The sequence below is a fragment of the Diadema setosum genome, chromosome 6, assembly GCF_964275005.1.
Source record: "Diadema setosum chromosome 6, eeDiaSeto1, whole genome shotgun sequence".
NCBI lineage: Eukaryota > Metazoa > Echinodermata > Echinoidea > Diadematoida > Diadematidae > Diadema > Diadema setosum.
Window position 1 is genome coordinate 927,323 of NC_092690.1, and position 21,390 is coordinate 948,712.

General features: G+C 39.2%; 1 protein-coding gene across 1 annotated transcript; it reads left to right on the top strand.

Annotated features, from left to right (window-relative positions):
• Positions 1 to 368: 368 nt before the first annotated feature.
• Positions 369 to 21,177, top strand: LOC140230123 (fasciclin-2-like). The gene is made up of 17 exons (XM_072310320.1): positions 369 to 384; positions 1,754 to 1,897; positions 2,918 to 3,076; positions 3,998 to 4,141; positions 4,756 to 4,893; positions 5,252 to 5,528; positions 5,721 to 5,919; positions 6,523 to 6,679; positions 7,497 to 7,690; positions 8,354 to 8,447; positions 15,883 to 16,050; positions 17,009 to 17,161; positions 17,830 to 17,952; positions 18,921 to 19,051; positions 19,688 to 19,895; positions 20,235 to 20,448; positions 21,126 to 21,177. The coding sequence occupies exons 1-17, from the start codon at positions 369 to 371 to the stop codon at positions 21,175 to 21,177; spliced, it is 2,571 nt and encodes an 856-aa protein (XP_072166421.1).
• The last annotated feature ends 213 nt before the right edge of the window (positions 21,178 to 21,390 follow it).

Sequence of the window (21,390 nt, forward strand, 5' to 3'; positions counted from 1 at the left end):
ATAATAGCGACAGAAAAAGGCTATAAGTACAAACTACACTTCGATTTCCAGGACAACTCTTAAATTCATGGCCGTCTGTATCAAGCTGTGCATCAGATTTCGGCATTCCGGGTCAATGACGTTTTAGGAGTCAAAGGTCATAGAATCCTACACAAAGGATCACCGTCTGACATTAAAGGAATTTAACAACCTCGCACGTTGATGCAAATGGGGGAGAGAGATTCGTCATAGAGTGAACTTTTCTAGAGGATTAACCACAATAATGTCGACTGCAGTCCTTGCTGCAAGAAACCAAGGCAAAACTGTTCTATTTTTGAAGCTGATACTGATTGCAAGACTCACTAAATGCAGGTTAAACCCCAGACACAATGACTGCCATCACTGGTGTGGGCGCAACTGTTATTCATCGCTTGATTTCTGATTACTATACAGCTGTACAAGGGAAATACACACACTGCAATGTTACAGCTATGTCTGTGTGCAGACACTGCTCTTTAGTGGTATCTTTAAGTTGTGACTTACAATTGTATTCAAACACAGAGTATAACTGATAGGCATTGTAAAAATTCACCAAATAAAAACACTGGTCTTTAGTTCCCCTCAACAAGAACAACTAAGAATTTTGATTTATAGATAAATAATCACATGCGCTTACAAAAATAGTTGTAGGCTTCATGCAGACATAGACTCCGTAAATATCAAGATATATTTATATACATATATATATATATATATATAATTTTTTTTTTCACAATGATTTTGAAAAAAAAAATATACTTGATATGAGTGGATTGCAAAAAAAAAAAGAAAAAAAAGAAGGAAGAAAAAAAGTGCACCAACTTTTGTTCGCAAGGAAAGTTTACATTGCGTCCATTGAAAAAAGTGCACCAACCATTTTCACCATGTCTGGTCTTTTTAAGTTAGAAACACGTTCTTTGTTTGCTTAAATCGAGAGAGCTAATAGAGTTGAAGTTGTGACCCTATTTGTTTAAAAAATGTAACCAGAAAAGTCATGTTTGCCGTGTTGGGGAGACTTCGAACACTGTGTGCGATTATTTGCAAACTCACGCTTCTTTTAAAAGACTGTGAAAGATGTTTACAAGCACTAAGAAACGAAGATGATTTCACGGATTAGGCAGAGAGAGAGAGAGAGAGAGAGAAGGATAATGATCAAAGTAGTTCCAAGGACGAAACGGAAAACTATGTTGTTGGTTTTTTTTTTCAGATAGTCTACATGTAAGTACTCTAGTTGATGTGAAAGCCTTATTTACATATTAAGATGTTGACTTACATGTATCTTCATGATAATGAAATCATATTATCCATTGCGGAATTCAGTCAAGGATATTATAACGTTACATATCAAACGCCTTTGATTAACTTTTCTCAATCATCTCTTTTCTTTCTGTTTTTCTCGGACCCCTTCAATGGATCATCTTCTATCCATCCTCCTGGCCATCTTCTATTCTCCTCTCTCTCTCTCTCTCTCTCTCTCTCTCTCTCTCTGTCGTACTCTCTTACCATCTTTATATTTCCTACCCATATAAACACATTCCTACCCCGCTCTCACGGTCTTTCTTGCACTCCTCTCTGGCTCAATCTGTCTTCTCTCATGTATATATTTTTTTCTTATCCTCCTCCTATTTCTACATTCCCCAACTTCCATTATCTGTCTCCATGTCTTCTATCTACCCCTCTCTCCTTCTCCATCACCCTCTTTCTCTTCCTCTCTCTCTCTAAATGTTAACCTTAGATGCCCTTACCGTGAATCCACCGGGGTCGTTGACCTTACAGGTCGGCGGATCGGGGATCCTGACCTGCGAGAACTTTGATGTAGACGGACCCCAGCCAGAGTGGGACGACCCCTACGGTGACCCCATCTATACAAGTTCCGGAGGTCAGTCAAACTTTAATACTAAATGGATAATGGATAGAATTAGAACTCCACTTCCGCAATGGTTTGAATGTAGAGACTAAAGTTTGTTTGTTTGTTGTTGTTTTTTGTGTGTGAATGAAGACAACAGAGAAATAGACTGTTGTAATTACTCCCTTGTATTTTATTGTTTGTTTGTTTATTTACTTTGTTCGACCTGGTCAAATAAACATGGTCTGAAAGGAGGCTCATTCTGCAGGATGCTTCCCCCCGAAAAATTTGATAATTTTCAAGCCTTGACAGGAGAATTTGTAGGCTCATTCATTATGGAATATACCCTATGTCCATTGTGCTGCATAAAAAATCACGACTATCACAATTGATTTAAGTCTTTGTCCTCCTTGATTTTCACATGTAAATCTTTGGAACAGTGATTTGTATCACTCCTTTCACTTTCTCACTTCCGATATCGTAATCTGTTTCCATAAAAGAAGAATGCAGAATATTGTTAGCTCTTTTATTGGATTCAACTGATGTAGGATGTCCTTATAGTATCAGTTTGTCAACGGATATGTCAGAGTGATTAAAGCTTATTATGCTGTACATTTTTTTTTTTTTTTTTGGTTGTTTTCTGTAGTATATACCGGTACGTAAGTATTCAGTTACTTAATTGTGTTTATTCTTAGTAAAAATTATTTAGTGCTTTTAGTGAACGACCATGCAATGTAATTCTTCGTACAGTATTCACTCATAATTCTGCTAAACGGCAGAAGGTCTCATGTTCGAAACTTAGGTTAGATGAAGAGAGACAGTGAGAGAGAGAGAGAGAGAGAGAGGGAAAAAAAAAAAACGTTAATCGACATAATATCCGCAGATTTGTCTGTCACGCCAAAGTGAAAATTTGGCATCAGTCCCGAAATCTTATGAATGGATTTAGAATATGCTAACACTGAAGAGCGCTTTCAGTTCCAGTGTACATGTGTATGATAGAATTTACAAAATAATTATGAGATATACTTTACTATCCTGGTTAACAATCCACAGGATCCGGCAACCGTGTGTACATCACAAACTCCATCGACCCCACGGACTTTCACAAAGTGACCAGACTTCACCTGACCAATGTAATAGTCAGCGATGGGGGCGGCTATTCGTGCAGGGCTCCAGGTCATCAGACGCAGTCGAGGATCGTGATCGTGCAGGGTGAGTGAGGATATCGATATGATCGAAAGAAGAAGAAGTAAAAAAAAAAAAACAACAACAACAACAACATTGCTCAGATCATCTTTCCTTTTATCGTCATCTTCTAGCGATGTCTACCAAAGCAGTCGTATCAAAAGACCCGAATTACGAGATTTCAGAAGGATTTAGGTTTAAACATATTGTTTTAACAGTTTTTAATAAGGAGACGGTAACAACGGCAACCTGAAAAAGGATTTTTTTTTCTTCAACCATATGGTAAATATATTTGTTTGTGAAAGAAGAACACATTTCTATGAAATCATCAATCAGTCTCATTCAGGATATTTGTTCATTATTAAAAATGTACCATTTTATATTTTGGTTCATACATTATTCTTCTTCAATGTGTCTGTGTTGCACAAAAAAGCATCAGTCTACCTACCTTTCCATCCACCTATCTACAGTCATATCTGTGTCTATCTATCAGTCGATCTATTTATCCATCTTTCCATCTATCTATCTATCTATCCTTCTATCTATCTGCTTGTCTGTCTATTTGTCTGCAAATGCCGATCTTTCTGTGTGTATCTATCTGTCTATAATATATATATATATATATATATATATATATATATATATATATATATATATATATATATATCTGTCTATCTATCTATCCATCTACATCTTTCCATCTATCTATTTGTTTTATCTATCTCTCCATATCTCCCATCTATCTTAACGTCCCACCACCTGTCTATCTTTAATTCTTCCCACTCTCCATACCTGTATCCTATAGTAAAGCTCTCCCATTAATACACGGGTCGAAGGATAAGGGATCATACTGTACCCTAGTCTCCACCCCTCATACCATACCAGTCAAACAGGTGCCAATCCACTTTCACCAAAACGCCTTGTTTTACTTGTTTTCACCCGATCTAGAGCTCATTCGTTTCACGCGCCAAGAAGAGGAGCAAAACCAGCGACTCATCTTCAACACGACTGGCACGTTGTTCTGCACGGCCGAGCCCCGCGACACGCTGGAAATTGCCTGGTCCAAGGACCGCGACTCCGTCGATCCGAGAGGTACGATTGCGCCGTGCTATACTTAGTATTTTTATGTCATTGCTAATAGCTTTTATACAAATGCGTTTTCAAGCAGCCACGCTACTCCCTAGCAACTAAGAATCAAAATAATGCCTCCTAGATCCCATGTAACTTCGTAAAAGGAAATCAACTTTATAATATCATTGATGTATAACAGAGAATTTTAACTCTTGGCAGACGTACTGTAGCTAGTTTATAGAGTGCTCTGGGCTTAAGGACTCCTTAATAATTGTGTTTCACGAAATGTTACGTGTGTTTGTCCTTGAATGTAGCAGGGAGGTGGGAACTTCCCACCTCCCTGAATGTAGATATACATTTTGTAGTTCTAGAGGTTGTAAAGAGTTTACCAATTATCATTTTTTCTCATTCCCTGATATACCGATAAGGTGTCCCTCTTCAGGTCCCATGCTTGTTCATTTTGGATACTTGCCAAACATTTGTACGAATATAATCATGATGCATAATACTTCTAATTCAGTGACCTTATAAGAGCATGTACTGGTTTCTGAAGAATTTGTGTTAGTCAAAAGTAAAGCACGGACTCCCTTGTCCTTCAACTCGCTGTAGTACCTCTCTGAATTTTTTTTTGACAGACATCAAGTATTCCATCGTGTTCGGTCAACTCACGGTACACAACATCATCGAGGCAGACCAAGGGATCTATACGTGTAGTGCGTACTACCCGAACAGCGGCTCGACCTCCGTTCTCGACATCAACGTCGTGGTCCAAGGTAGGTGGCTATGTCTGTTGTACGTCCCAAGGAAAGTGAAGTTGGGGGGGGGGGGGGCTAGATTAGCTTGAAAGGAGACCCTTAGGAGAAAAGGGGATATTGCAAAGTCTAAAGATACACAGAGTTGATAGTCGTCACTGATAAATAGATATCACTGACTGCCAGTCGTTTGAAGTGATAAAGGGTGCCTGCCACCCTATCCAAGTATAGTGAAATGTTCATGATCCTAGTGAAACGTTCATTATCCTAGTCAAACAACCAACAATGATTATTTTTGGTTAATCTAATATGTTTAAATAAAACGAGCAGAAAGGAATGAATTAGTAACAGGATAATCTCCACATTCTCATTGTCACAGTGCCCCCAACCTGGGAAGTCGCGCCAGGAAATCGGGAGGAAGTGGTAGGCACCACGGTGGTCATTCAATGCCGTGCTCGAGGGAACCCACCCCCTACCTACACCTGGACGGACCGAACGGGAGCGGTGGAGCGCAACATCACAAACGACGACCCGCGGTACTCGCTGTCAGACGACGGAGAGTTCCTCACGATTAACAATGTAGAACTCCCGCAAAGTGGCAATATCTTCGTCTTTGAGTGTACGGCCAACAATGATCCAGTGGGCTCAAAATTTAGGTACGAATAGTTATTGTTTATTTGAACTTTTTTTTTATCGACGTTGATTTTAAGAGACGAAAGTGTTGTTAGTATCATTTTCTGCCATGCCCTCAGGCTTGAAATATTTCATTTGTCATTTTGTCTCCGATGAGAAATAAAAAAAAGTTTGGACTTTTTGCTTTTCCCCTCCTCTCCTACGAATTACCACAGGACATCAATCAGCAAGTCGTTTCTCTTGACCGTACTCGTCCCACCCACACTCAACCAAGCCGTCACCATTGTCGTGTCCGAAGAGCGCCCCCAGACGGTCAGCTTCCAGTGCGCCAACACACAGAGCAACTCCGAGGCCACGTTGTCATGGCGACGAGATGGACTGGAGCGTGAGGACGAACTTTTCCTCGGGACACAGGTACGTTCGTTGCAATACAGGAGGCTGCTATATCTAATTTTGTCGAAGTATTATTTGCAAGTGCATAGTAATGTAAAGTCTATAAAGTCCGTCAAGCACATGAATTACATTCCTATAAAATGCTGCTTACAAGTTGCTCACAAGCGGCCATTCAAACCGAGCCATTTTGGCTTATGTCACTTCTTCTGTCATGATAGTTGTGATTATGATACTGCAATGCAATACAATGAATGCTTGATGTGCTCTTATAACAATAATGTTAAGGTCTTATTTACCCGGGGTAGCCTCTTCAGTGTTACTACAGCTCTACCAGGGGACCCCGCCATTATTATTACCCTAGCGTTGCCAGGTACCCATCTATACACCTGGATCGAGAGTGACATGGTAGGTAAAACATCTTGTCCAAGGACGTCAGCACTGGGCGGGATTTGAACTCGGGTCCTCCGATCGGGAGTCGAGGGTCTTATCCCCTAAGCCACAGCACCCCCATCTTCTCATGAGGATTACAGCGCTTACAAATCCCCCCAAGAAAATACTTTTATAAGTATAAACATGATTGTTGTCATTGTCATTATTGTCTTGTTGATTTTCATACTGTTTCAGCCGGATGATTCCCGTGTGGTGGTCACAAGGGATGACCAGACTGGCGCCCTCACACTGACCATTGAGAATGCCCAGAGAGTCCACGAGGGCCAATGGAGCTGCTTCGCGGAAAGCCGAGCTGGAGAGTTCTATGTACACCACATCCTGAGAGTAGAATGTGAGGATATGATAATGAAGAATCTTAATTTCTTTAATCTAAAAATCGAAGTGTTAGTAAGTTTAAGATCAAATTTAATCTATCCATCAGTCATCCGTCATGCCATTTTATTGAATAGAGTTCTCATATTGATTACAACAGTTCAAGTCCAATAGGCGATCAATCAATCAATCAATCAATCAATCAATCAATCAATCAATCAATCAATCAATCAATCAATCAATCAATCAATCAATCAATCAATCAAGCATTTAGTTGGAGGAAATAAGATGTAATAATTACTGGTACATCATTTCGGCCTTCGATGAATTGAAATCATATAGGAGTCGGAATTAAAGACATCGCATTGTAATCATTCGTAATTGCTCATCTACCTGTGGTTATTTTATTCTATTTATTTATTTATTTTTTTTTGCTGCTTGAACATAATTCTGTTGCATATATTTGTAATCTGCCTCTTCTTCTGGGCAGCGTTCGATCAGAAAACCGGGATGATCACAATGAGAAGTCATAGCGTTGGTAGCAGTCTTAGGGGAGAAACAGAAGAGGAGGAGGAGGCAGGAAAATGATAACGTTTATAGTGATAAGAACAACGGAAGATGAAGATAGGGTGATTGCTAGGAGGATGACGAGAATGACAAAGTATAGGCAAACCACAAAACTGAACATTTTATATTCACATTTATTGCCGAGGTTATTTCCGGGTTTTGCCTTTAACTCAACGGATAACAGAATTTCTTGGGATATCTTCCGAATATCATCGATTTTCGTCTTTCAAAGAAATTAACTAACGCGTATTTTCGTGTTGAATTTTTAGATGCACCGATCATTGATCAGACTAGAACGCCCTATCGGACGATATCGTGGGAAGGTAATCCGACCAACCTGACGTGTGCTTTCCTTGGATACCCTAATCCTACGCTCAGATGGTTCCGGAACAACTATCGGTTGAACGAGACCGATCACATTGATTTCCTATCGAATCTCCCCACTGGCGTGACGATTGTTCACGTGAGTACAGCAAGCCGATTTTATACTAGAAGTGTATGACGGAGTACGGATTTTGCTTATCCTCCCCAGACCTGGTTTAATTCTATTTTAAATCCACTTACTTTTAACAAAATCCATCTTGATAGCAGGAATCAATGCTAGCGTGATTAGATGTTCCTAGGTTTTTCATGCCCATGTAAAAAAAAGAAAAGAATGTAGAAACAACAAATTCAATTTGGGTAATAAATTAACACTTGTTCCTTCACTTGTTGATGACAACAGAGTTTCGTTCACAATGACAGATTGTTTCCCTTCTGACTCTGTGGTCATTGACAAGATGTCTTTATATTCATTAGTCTGTATGAAGTATTAGATCGATATTATTCCTTATGTCTTGCTTGTTCGTTACATGTATTGCCTACATATTTAATTCCTCATGTTGTTTTGTCTTTCAAAAGAAAAGAAGAGAATTTCTTTTTAATTCGTGACGCAGATGCACCAGCATGCTCCACTCTGGAAAATACAGCATCTATTTTCAGTACCTGTGCTCAGATTAAACTTATTTCTTTACCAGGGTTCGTAATGAATATGTCTGTATGTGATTTACGTCTTTTTCGAAAGGAGGAAACACAACAAAGGTCGTTATCCTAAGTCTCTTCTTTACGTTTTTCTCATGTCTGATAGATTGTTCCTCAGCTGGAAGACTTCGGAGCCTATTTCTGTGAGGCGAGAAACTCCGAGGGATACCTGAGATATCGTCAGGAACTGATCAAAGCGGGTAAGATCGGCGGGAGGGTGACTCGGAGGTTCCAATGGTTGATTCGCTTCGTGCTGCTGTAGACCTGTTGACTAAATATAATTGATTTAAATTCCATCCATACTATTTTTACGACAGAGACGTTCTTAACAATAAGAGCGAATGCCCGAGGGTTGTAGAGTATTACCCAACCCAAGAACTAATAACAAAATTGCTTCCAGAGATTATTATGCGTATTTAGATACATGTACATTATGTACATGGATGGTACAGCTCGAAGCTGGGTCCTGCGAGGAAAAAGAAATATATATATATATATATATATATATATATATATATATATATAATTTATATATACAATAGTCAAGACAATGTAGATGACAAAAGATGTGGCATGAAGCCGGCTGTTACGAAGCTCTCGACCTTGGTCTTCCTCAGCTTTATTATCTGTTTATAAAATGAAATATATGTTTTTAGCATAACAGATCTGGAGTCATGAACACAATACACGAAATACATGTTCAGAATGAGTTAACGACTTCATAGCATTCTTGGCAACGTTTTTGGCAATTGTGAAGCATTCAACAATGTATAACTGTAAATGAATATATAATGAGTATAAATGTAGCATGCAGACATATCATACAATAAAAAATATCAAACACATATCATAAATAAGCTTCAATTCTATTATAGTTACCTGATAAGCAGACGTGTTAGTTACTTGGGTGTCTTGTGGCTGTGTTGTGGCGGGATACAAACAAATACAACCCTCCACTCACCTGACACATTTGTATGAGCACTGATCCTAATTCTTTTATCATCGGACCCTACTCCTGCCTGACATGCACCACCGCACACACACCTTCCCTCCCAATACATCACACGATCACTCTCATCCCGCCACAAGACAGCCACAACTTGACCACAAGACACCTAACACGTCTGCTTAGCAGGTAACTATAATAGAATTGAAGCTTATTTATGATATGTGTTTGATATATTTTTATTGTATGATATGTCTGCATGCTATACTCATTATGTATTTATTTACAGTTATACATTGTTGAATGCTTCACAATTGCCAAAAACGTTGCCAAGTATGCTATGAAGCTGTTAACTCATGCTGAACTTGTACTTAGTGTATTATGTTCATGACTCCAGATCTGTTATGCTTAAAACATATATTTCATTTCATAAACAGATAATAAAGCTGAGGAAGACCAAGGTCGAGAGCTTCGTAACAGCCGGCTTCATGTGACATCTTTTGTCATCTACATTGTCTCGACTATACAATCCTAAGATGACACAGGCGTACGGTACGAGTATCAGCATCATCGCACTATATATATATATATATATATATATATATATATATATATATATATGAAGAGTTTGTTTGCAAAAACCGATAAGTCCATATTTGCCAAATGGAGATAATTGCGATTAAAGGTCAAGAAAAATAAAGAGAATAATAAGAAAATTTTTGCTTCTTTTGACCATAACTTCAAAATTATACCATTAGTGACCAATGTATCATTTAAACGGTATTATTTTGTACTTTATGACAGAGATCGTACTTCAAAATCTTCAAAAATGGACTTATCGGTTTTTGCAAACAAACCCTTCATATATATATATATATATATACTTTGAATGCTCTTGCAGATGGGCCTATTCAATAAGGATGCCGGATAGAAGATCCTTCATCAATTTCTGTTAGGACACATCTCTCAGTGTGATATGAATTGTCCTCTTTCTACAGCTATATTATTTGAAAAAGGAGGGGAAAAAGAATTAACCTATTCTAACTGGGGGGGGGGGGGTCAATTTGACCCTCCCTCGACATTTTGCGCCGCGATTCCGCAACGCACAACGATTTTGCCGCGTCGTTTCAACACTTTTTTCTTTGAAGTCTCCCGCATATTTTGAGACCAAATATGCGATGTCCGGGTACACCGTTCTGATATTACGTAATGTTTTGCGTATGCATGTCAACCCGAAAATGGCTCAAATTCATGATATCGGGTGCAAAATCCAATGCAAATTGTGTTTTTTGGTTAAATTGATATAAATTGGATTACTTCAACGTTTAACCATTGAAATTAATCAGTTTTAATGTACATAAGCTGGAAAAAGTGCCTGCAACAAATTTTGGCCAAAAAACAATAGAAAACAAAAGGTAAAAAAACAAACAAACAGTGAAATGCATAAGAAATTAACAAAACAATAAAAAACAAAAGAAACCAATTTTGATTGTGCTATTTTTTTTTACAAGAAAATTGTTCAGTGTGTCTTGAGGAACTCTTACACAAAAATTTAGCAATCATTCAGTCGTTTTAATGGAGTTATAGGTGAAAATATTATTTCATGCGTAAATTTGCATAATTAATTTACTAAAGATAGAAAATCAAAATTTTTCTTTTGTATGACCATGTAATCTTGTAGTTGACATCCAGCTCTATGTTTAGGCAAAATTTTGCGGCGATCGCGCGATCGGCGGCCGAGATCTGAAGGGGGGGGGGGGGGCAGATTGACCCCCCCCCCCCCCAGTAAAAACTTGGTCTCAAATAGCCCAGTTAGAATTAGTGGGGGGCGCAAGGGATTTTTGGTTCAAATTTTTCCAAAAGCACCAAAATTTGGCACACATGTAGCCCAAACCATACTATTTCGATTTTTGATGGGCGCCAAGAAGGGCGCCCTCTGGGGCGGCCATATTGGCAAAATCCAATATGGCCGCCATATAGGTTTAAAGGTCACTTGCATTTGAAAACATGAAAGGGTTACAATCATTTAAAAAGTCAGGTTAGGACGTTTTCTGGGTCAGGGAATTTGAATCTGAAGTTGTTTTTATGGTCTAAAGTCAATTTTTCCTTATAAGGTCACCTTAAGGTCATTTAGGGGTCAAGCCATTGTATTCATAACAGATTATTGAAAAAAATGGCTTGCCCATGCATAGACAATATTCCAGGAATGCCAGCCTTAGTAATAGAATTGCAGTTGTCGACGGCTGAAAAAAGGCGTATTTCTTGTGAAGGGCGCCCTCCGGGGCGGCATATTTGCAAAATCCAATATGGCTGCCACCTACGTTTAAAGGCCAGTATTCAAAACCTTTAAAGTGTTACAATAATTTGAAAAGTCAGCTTTAGAGGTTTTGTGGGTCAAGGAATTCGATTCTGAAGTTGTTTTTATGGTCTGATGTCAGCTTTTCCTTATAAGGTCTCCAAAAAGATTCTTTTAAGGTCTCCGTATGGAATATCATAGTTCATGTCAAAATCATTCCATTAATATTATTTTTACATTACAGGCGCTAAGAGGAAATGTCCTCACCGACTGGTCATATTTTCGGAATTCAACATATTTGCATTTGCTTTGATGACAGCCAAAAGAGCTAGTTAGAATTATGGGTAATGCCCTTTTAAAGAGTTTTCAGGATTTGATTATTGGATTATCATTTTCATCTTCATCTGCAAGGAATGCAATTAAAAACATACATATATAAGAAATAGAAACCTATTGCTACCGAATATATTAATAGCTTAGCAATAGGGGGGGGGGGGGGCTATTCTCTATATTACCAGCGTCCTTGACGCTGCCACTAAAAAAACTCCTGGAGACGAGCCCAATCTCCAGGATTCGCAGGAGAATCGAACATTTTCGATTTTTGAAGAGACTATTTCCGTCTTGCAGCTTGTCTCCGAGACGTCTCTGCGAAGTCTCCATCACTGTGGCCATGTCGTGGGAACTAAATTTGTCTGCAACATCTTCGAGATGTCCCCGCATCTTGTGGAGACCGTAATAACATAATGGCGACGAAAGGGAGAAGCCGCTGAGAAAAGACGTCTCTGATAAGTCCCTGCGACTGCAAAAGCCGTGCCAACATCCCCGTGACTTCCAAGCAAATAAGTTGTCCCTTTGTTTGAAGACGTCTTGGACGTCGCCCTGGAAATTGCATTAGTTGTGACAGCGAAAATAATTTCTTCGAGACGCTGGCATTGCGACAATGTCTCCTCCCGTCAGATAGGCCCTCAATCCCCTCCCCCCCCCCCTTTAATTTTGCAGCAATATCAAACTACTGACCATGGCTCGTCTGACACCTGCTCTACATTGTGCATTTTCACCTTCATCCATTCATTCATTCATTCATTCATTTCATTATTTTTTTTTTTTCATTTCCATGTTTTCCACCTCCAAATGCATGCCTTGAAACAGCTGTGGTGCAGAAGAATGAAATTTGGAACTGACTGAAGCATTGCGGAGGGTCGCTGATAGTACTAGTAATTGCCATGTACCTGTGCCATCTTTCCTCCAACTCCACTCCCTGAAGTCAGGGATCACATCATGACCCATGCCGTCATGATTCCAGTACAAACTCACTTGCAGCAGCACTCATTTTCGAAATGTTGATACAGCGCCGCTTGAGCAGATAGGGTAGTTTCTGATGATCTGCTCCCACGTTGTGACGAGATGATGCCTCCCCTCGTTGACGCCGGCTGCCCCATAAACCTTGTTGCTCATCAGTCCTTGCTGGACATGAGCACGATTATTAAAGTAGTTAATGTGTCAGTGAGCTCTGGTTTGCTGACCCATACTACTTAGGCATTTTGCATGCCACATCAAAGCAAGTCTGAAGTAATATCGCACCCTGTCAGTGCCTGATGTTGGGCTCTGGAAGAGAGGTATGGTGTACAGGAAAGAGCTGAAAAGGCCTTTATATTTTCAATACTACGACCCACCCGTAACTCCCTCAGATCAAAGGGATTAAAAAAAGCAAACTACCGAAGATGTGATGTTATGCTCATCCGTGCGATTGTATACTGTTTTCAGAAAATGCTTTCAGAAAACATGTCATCCTTTGTAAGGATATCTTTGCGGAGATCGCATCTAAGTTGTTGGAAAGCTGAAGGATTGTGAGATCACAATTCCTGTTGGATATTTCCGTCTCGAATCAGGTGCTCAGGATGAGTTGTCTGTCCCATTTATTCTTGGATATCTGTGCGCTGATAAATGAGGGCAGTTCTTTATTTTTCAGTCTTAATTTTCAGCAAGCCGCTACGCTCTTCCAATCATAATTTGAGATTTGAGTGGTGCCATCACCATCTCTTGTCAGAGGACTGCACAGTGTTGCTGCGCAAAAATGTTAAGATTATTTTCTTCAGGATCAGTATCCCATACAACATCAATAGGTGTTCAGTTTCCCTAGTCATTTGCGCTTTCAGTAAAGAAACGGTTTCGTTTGATAAAAAGAGAATAAAAAAAAGATAAGAAAAAGCCTTCAGCTGAATTGTCTTCACCCACTCTGATAAGATACTGCCATTAAAGGACTTTAATGATCAAATTTAGTTTAATGCCCCTAGAAAACTGGTCTGACCTGGATTGAGGAACTCGATTCCCTGGAAGCTTCGGCCATTGCTTCCTTCACTGAAGAAGCAGACGCTGTCTTGCCAAGGGAGAGCAGGCATACACCAATTTCAGCAGGAGTAGAATCATATCGCTTGCCAGCTGGAAAGTTATATAATTGACCATGAAAGGTGACGAGGTGGCTCAGTCGGTATGGCTTGCGGTCTAGGGACTTGTGTTTCGGCGCGGGTTCGAATCCCACTTATCTCAAGTCTAGCTAAGCAATGGTGTGTGTTGTCATGGGTGCTGTTCGTTATTCCGAAGGTTCGATATTCCGAAGGTTCGTCATTCCGAAGGTTCGTTAATCCGAAACACGCAAATTCCCTATACCTAAAAGTTCTTAATCCGAAAATGAAAAAGGGTTCGTTAATCCGAACATTTGTGGCGTTATTCCGAAGGTTCGTTATTCCGAAGATTTGTTCATCCGAAAATGAAATTCGTAAAAACGAACCTTCGGAATAAGGAATCTTCGGACTGAAGAGCCTTCGGAATAACGAACCTTCGGAATAACGAGCTGCGTAACCGTTGTCATACCGTCCCCTCTAGTAGAGGCACAACACTTTGCACCTCATCACTTGGATATAAAAAGTGGAAGTCCCTTGTGTGAAAGAATCACAAACCCAGACACATGAAAAGATCCCGAATCCGCATTCCGTTATCAGAAAAATCAAGGTGCATAAAAACCGGTAAAGTGGTCCACCCCAAGTACACATACAACTGGCCAGCTTTACAAACAGACCATCTAGTTGCATACGGGCTATCCAGATATCTCGTCAGAAGGAAAAATGAAGACAAAATAAGATTAGGTGTGTTTACTACCCTCTTTGCCATTGCACCCTGATTCAGCACCTTGGAATAGGATGGCAGCCGTATTGAAGCATATATATATATATATATACTATATATATATATATATATATATATAAACCGATGGAAACCCATTTTCTGTGCTCAAAGTTTAAGTATATATATACATATATTATATATGTAATTTTTTCATTTGTTTGTCATAATCATTATTAATATGTAGGGGGATTGAACCGCTCTTGGCCCTAATTGATCATTGAAGAAGTATGGAAGAAATGACAAATGGGACAAAATAGGTGTACCAGTAAATTCCAGTTGAATGCTCCAGGCGCCATTTCCCAAAATGCCCGAAATGCCTGATTTGACCCTTATTTGACCTTGAAAGTGACCTTGAGAGGTGATTAGTGACCTTGAATTGCAGAAGTGACATTTAGAATCACATTCTCTAACCCCGTAAACCCTTCCACATAGGATTCATTACTTTGATCAACCTTTTCAATTTGTACCTGCAGTTGACCTTTAACCAGATGGCGGCCATATTGGATTTCACCAATATGGCGGCCCCAAGTGTTTTTAGTCTTGGCGCCCATCAAAAATCGAAAGAGTATGGTGCAAGGGACCTATGAGCCAAATTTGGTGCTTTTGGAAGAATTTGAACCAAACAGCCCATTTTGAGCCCTTAGGCCCCCAACTAAATAGGGTTAAAGCTTTAACGCGAATGAAACCCCCACACACGGCAACCCCACACAAGATGATAAAATAGTGACCCAATAGTTATTGTTCAAAATGAACAAGCATTGCTGTTATGAAGTTGATCTCACTGGCTTACCAGTGAAGGCACAACGGTGTTCTGATAGATTCTAGTAAGGGATTTGAAGTCATACTTTCAGGTTTTTGCCACCTAACTTACAAACCTATAAAGATTAGAGAAACTTATATCTCGAAATCTCAACTGAGGGAAGAAATCACACCCAGCAGAGAAAGCTAAATGTCATGCTGTTTGTGAATGAATTTATCTTGAAGAGTTACGTCTTTCAATGTGAAGAGCAGTGAGTTAAATTGGGCACAGACCTTAACCCTTCTTTGTGCATTCACAGATAAAACCCAGGAAGAGAATTATTCATCGAGTGTCACATGTATACAAAATATATGAGATAAAGTGCAACCCCCAAAAGTGTCGTAGACAAGGTGTGTATCGACATAAACTATTACAGTGTACCCTGACTACCGACATTTCTTCCCCCTGCAGCTAAGCCCTCCAGACCGCTGGCTTTGGAGGTTCGCGACGTTACCGCTTCAACCATCAAGATACGATTTTACCCACCAACCGACGATGGCGATCTACCAATTACCGGATATGTCGTCAGTTACTGGATCCGATTCAACGTCCGGGCAGAAAACTACATCTACGATAATCGTATGTTGATCGATGCCGTCACTCGGCGCAGTATTTAAGGAACAGTCATGAACAATTTACATTGAATAAAGTTAGGGCAGGCAAACCTAAAGAATGGTGCCTTCATAAAAGTCGAACTTAGAATGAAAAAGTCAAAAAATGATAAGTTCGATTCAATTCAATTCAATTCAGTTCAAGTCAGTTCCATTGAATTCATCCCATGTAGAGTTTTGTCTTTCTCCTTCTTATCCTTATATCCTTCTTATCTAATATTAGGAATTCAATAGTTCTTACAATTATTATTTTTTTTTTTTTGCGTGTATTGGTTTGCACATAATTGTGTTTACAAAGTGTCAACCTAAAGTTCAGTAATAATATAGCAATATATCATAGGTTATAACAGTGAGTCATTTATGAAAGTATCGTTTTCAATGAGCGTATATTTTATCATAACATTTATGCCTCTCTTGATTCCGCCACTATAGTACCTGATTACTATGTATTTTTTATGCAACTTTTGTAAATTCAATTATTTAAACTGGAAATGAATGAATTAAACTAAAATCAATGGAATTTGAAGATTCACCTGTCTTCAGAAGACATCGGAATCAATTGCACACCAGACAGAGGTGGTAGAAGTGATGATGTTATCACATCACATGACTCCTCAATAAAATCTGATCAAAATCAGTGAAGAAGTTGTATCCCGGCAACACCCTAGCAACTGTGACTTGTACGGGAAAGGGGACTGCATGCTGTCCACGAGTTTGTACCAGTTTTGACTACCAACAAATCGAAAGGTTGACACAGTAGTTGTTGATGCCTCTGCCTTCAGTGTGTATGAGATCGCGACATATGTCATCATGTGAAACTTTATTATTTATCAACTTAATTACTTTAATTACTTTATTATTACTTACGTGAAATAATCTCATGTGTTGCATTTCTTCCTTGTTGATTTATACTTAATCATTTCCAGCCTATTCCGATGTTGATCTTTGCCGAGATATACTGGCGCCCCCTAGCGCCGGAGCCGAGCTAGAGTGTTTCGATTCCTGTGAGAACACGCTGCAAATCTGCTGCCCGTTTGGAACAAGGAGACTGTGTGTGGATAGGCCCGTCACGCAGGAATGTAAGTATGAGCAGTGAATAACTGCTGAGAAATAGGCGCACGCGACGTCTTTATTGGTCCTTGCATGCCATAAGTCTCTCACGTATTTCTTTTTCCTACCATTGCTTGTGGAGAACGTGACCGTTTTGATCATTCTGTCCTAATAAAAACTGAAGTACTTCTTTACTCGCCCCAATGGCCATGTGAAGTTTCACTGTCCAAAACATCTCTTTTCCGTTTTTTTTTTTGTTTTTATGTTTTGTTTTGTTTTGTTCGTTCGTTTGTTTGTTTGTTTTGTTTTGTTTGTTTGTTTTGTTTTGTTTTGTTTGTTTGTTTTTTTTTTTTTGGGGGGGGTCTTTTTCACCTACAACGCTCACTTGCAGCTGCAGTGCACTTGGTCTACATTATCTATTTTTTTTTTTTTAATCAATACAACCTTCAGTAGCAGACGATTAAGACAAAACGAGCCTTCAGTAGCAGACGATTAAGACAAAACGAGCCACCATTTATTGTAGCAACGCTCTCTCTGTTGTACGCTACGAAGGTTAAGTTACTTAATTACAATCAAAATAGAAGAACGGCTGGTTCTGTTTTCCTGTCATTTTTCATAGTGTTGTTTTCATACGTGTTCTGTATTTTTTTTTATATATAAATTACAAAGAAAAGCCGACTTTTTTCTTTCTATCCAGACACCGAAATTCTACTGGTTGGACTAAGCGCACAAAGTATTTATATCGTTCGTGTAGCGGCCATGAACGACCTGGGTACAGGGGAGTGGACAGAGAACAAAACAGTCAACACCGATGTTTTCAGTGAGTGATCATGTAATCATGTAGTCATGTCCTCATTTTGCAATGTGGTCATGCAGACATGTCACTGACAAGTTCTACAACGCCCTGCACATCCTTCAACATCACTGTATTTATCATCTAGCTCGTAGTACCTGGGTATGCGTTTTAATGGAGGTTCTTTCTTCTAGGAGAGACTCATGAGTTTGATATTGTAAAAGTCTTTGAGAAAAACAAAACAAAACCGAACACTAGTTAGTGATTATTTTGGAGTGCAGTGTCTTGCATTGAACCCACATTTCACAGAACATACCGTTGATGATTGAACATGTATTATCAAGCGACTGTATTGTCGTTTGCATAAGTCTCATTTGAATTTGAACACACGTGTACAGAAGCAAGAGCGAATCCTGTGAAGGAAAACAATTATACCAAAGCGAGGGACCGTACATTTATAAATGTTTTACCGTTATCAAAAACTCCATTAATTTGTATTGTTAAGACATGTTTTATATGGATATGTTTATGTTGGTATGAAGTCCTTCATTATTTTATCTCTCAATCTATTCATTCTTTAGGTATTATGTATTTTTTGTTTTACTTTATCAGCAATTGTGTATTCATGTACATAATCGATGAAGAGTTTGTTCGCAAAAACCGATAAGTCCATTTTTGAAGATTTTGAAGTACGGTCTCTGTCATAAAGTACAAAATAATACCTTTTAAATGATATATTGGTCACTACATATAAAGGTACATTTTTGAAGTTATGGTCAAAAGAAGCAACAATTTTCTTATTATTCCGCTTTATTTTTCTTGACCTTTAATCGCAAATATCTCCATTTGGCAAATATGGACTTATCGGTTTTTGCGAAAAAACTCTTCAATATTACGTTTGCTTAATCAGTTAGTTAACTAATTTGTTAATGCGTTCTTTAATACACTTATGAAGCAAAAGACTATTCATTTTCTTGCCGCTATCCTCCCGATAGGTAAACCCGATATGCCGACGATAATTTCCCGCCCGGAGTCGGACAAAGGTGACGAGTATACGTTGCGATGGGAACCACCGATCAACGATGGAGGATTGGATATCGATCGATACCTCATAGCATATTCTCAGGTATGTCATGGACAAACTAGGAAATGGACGGTGGTAGTGTGAAACTCAGTCATATTCGGTTTGTTTCTTTCGAGGGTTTGAAGTACGTTGGTGTGTCTTCATGTTCCTTCTGTTTCCCAGTCACTAAGCAGACACTCCATCACTCGTCTCTAATGACCAATGTAATGTCAGTTAGAATGGGACGTACGCCCCCATCGGCCATCTTTTTCTGACTTTGCTCTCTTACCTTCTCGTCAGTTATTTTTGTTCTTCATTAAGAGACCCACATCACACGCTTTAACGTCTTCTCTTACTCTTGCCGGGTTTCATAGACTCTGTTCAACTTCTCACATTTACTCTCCCTTTTTAATCAGTGTTCAACATTAGTGTCATTACTCCTCCTTGTATTTATTTATTTTTCTTCTTCTTCTACTTTCTCTTCTTTGGATCTGTTCCTTTTGACATCTTCATGTTTTTTGTTGTGCCTTCCACCAGTTTAGCTATAACACTGTACTTGCATATCCTGGATGCAATGCAATAAATGCCATAACACTATGTGGAGTATTAGTAGGAGGTAGAGATTCAATGTAATTTAGAGCATGCTATCTTTTGGTTGGTGGAGAATTGCATTTTTTTAAACTGATCTCAATTCTCCAGGTGGACGGGCCATCAGTAGATTCTCTCGGGCCGCGGCCTGTGCGAATGACAGCTAAGGGTAACAGTCGCAGCCAGGTGCTTGACAACCTTAACCCTGGGATGTTCTACCGCATCGAGTTGAGGGCCGAGAATGACATTGACGAAAGCGATCCGGCCGTCATCACCATGGAAACGGCTGGAAACTTTGTCTTCCTGACCACACCCAAGAGTAAGATCCTCCTTCCCATGCATCATAAAGTGATTGCATCAGCAATAGCATGCCCCTTTTCCCTCCTGTTCTATAACATCCATCCTTATTGTTCCCCCTTTCGCCCCTATTTTCACACATACCATGATTCTTAGATGCGCCATCTTCCTTGTCCTCGAACTACGCACTTCTCCTGCTATTCCAAATTGACTGATATGTAACAGTAATTATAAGGCATGATAAAGTTTCAGATTAGTATTGATGTGACCAAAAGTGACCCAAACTTCCTCTTCTTGCAATTTATATGTGCACATTGATTATATTGCAGTATTGCTCGCTCTATTTCGACATCATTTTTAGCTCGTCCAGATGGTCCCTTTGGTGACAGGTTTGTCTTCTCAAATCGCATCATCATCGCCATCATATTCGTCGTCCTCCTGGTGTTCATGATCGTGGTTGATCTGTGCTGCTTCTGTATCAACGACTGTGGGTTGCTAATGTTCATCTGCGTAACCTGCTGTGGAAAGACGCCCCCATCGACGAAAGAACAGATAGAGATGGAGAACGAATTCAGGTAAATGGAAACCAAAGGTCTTTGTTCTAGAAACACACACACACACACAAAAAAAAAACAAAACACAAAAAGCAATTTCGGAACATCGGCATTATCAGCAGCAGCAGAAGGAGGAGCCTTCTACTCCTGCTGGTAATGATGATGATGTTGAAGGCGATGATGTTAAGGAGAATGCTTAATGATCACGATGTTGATGATGATTATATTGATGTTGACGATGAAATGGTGATAATGGTAATGATGACGTTCTTAATGATGTGACGTTATTGATAATGATGATGGTGATGACGATAACGATGATGATAATGGTAATGATGATGATTATTGTGTTAAGTACCATTTCATCATTATTATCATTCCTGTCGATAAAATTAAAACGCATCCAGTCTATTTTATTTCTCTTTATTACAATCACAGAGTGCATATCTAGTGAGATGAGGGTAAAGGCATGCCACAGTTCTATAACGACCTAGAAATCAACTTTTGTATATTTATAGAGAACTGTGTAAAATGTACAGCTGATAACCCCTGTTTCTTAAATCTGATATTCTTTATTATATTGTATATTGTTGCTTGTAATGTGTGTTTTTTTTAAATTATTAATAAAAGGGTATTTTCTTTAATTTTGTGTTTGTTTGTGTTTGATAATATTTTCCCCCTATACTTTTTGTCCCCAGCACCGTCCAAGACGATCTAAAGGACTGGGAGAGTTTTGATGGAAGGCCGTGAACGATCAAAGTTAGGACCAAAGCCAACAAACTATTTACTGTGAATATAAAGGAGCGAGTAGTGGAGAGGACGTCGAGAGGATCTCTTCATGAATGGTCGGACGAGGTCACGATCATGTACCCCCCAAAAACCTAATTTCGTTTACAAAGCAACGACTGTGAGCCGTTACCATGGCAACTAACTTTCCTCTGTCTCTAGGTCCAGGTGCATTTA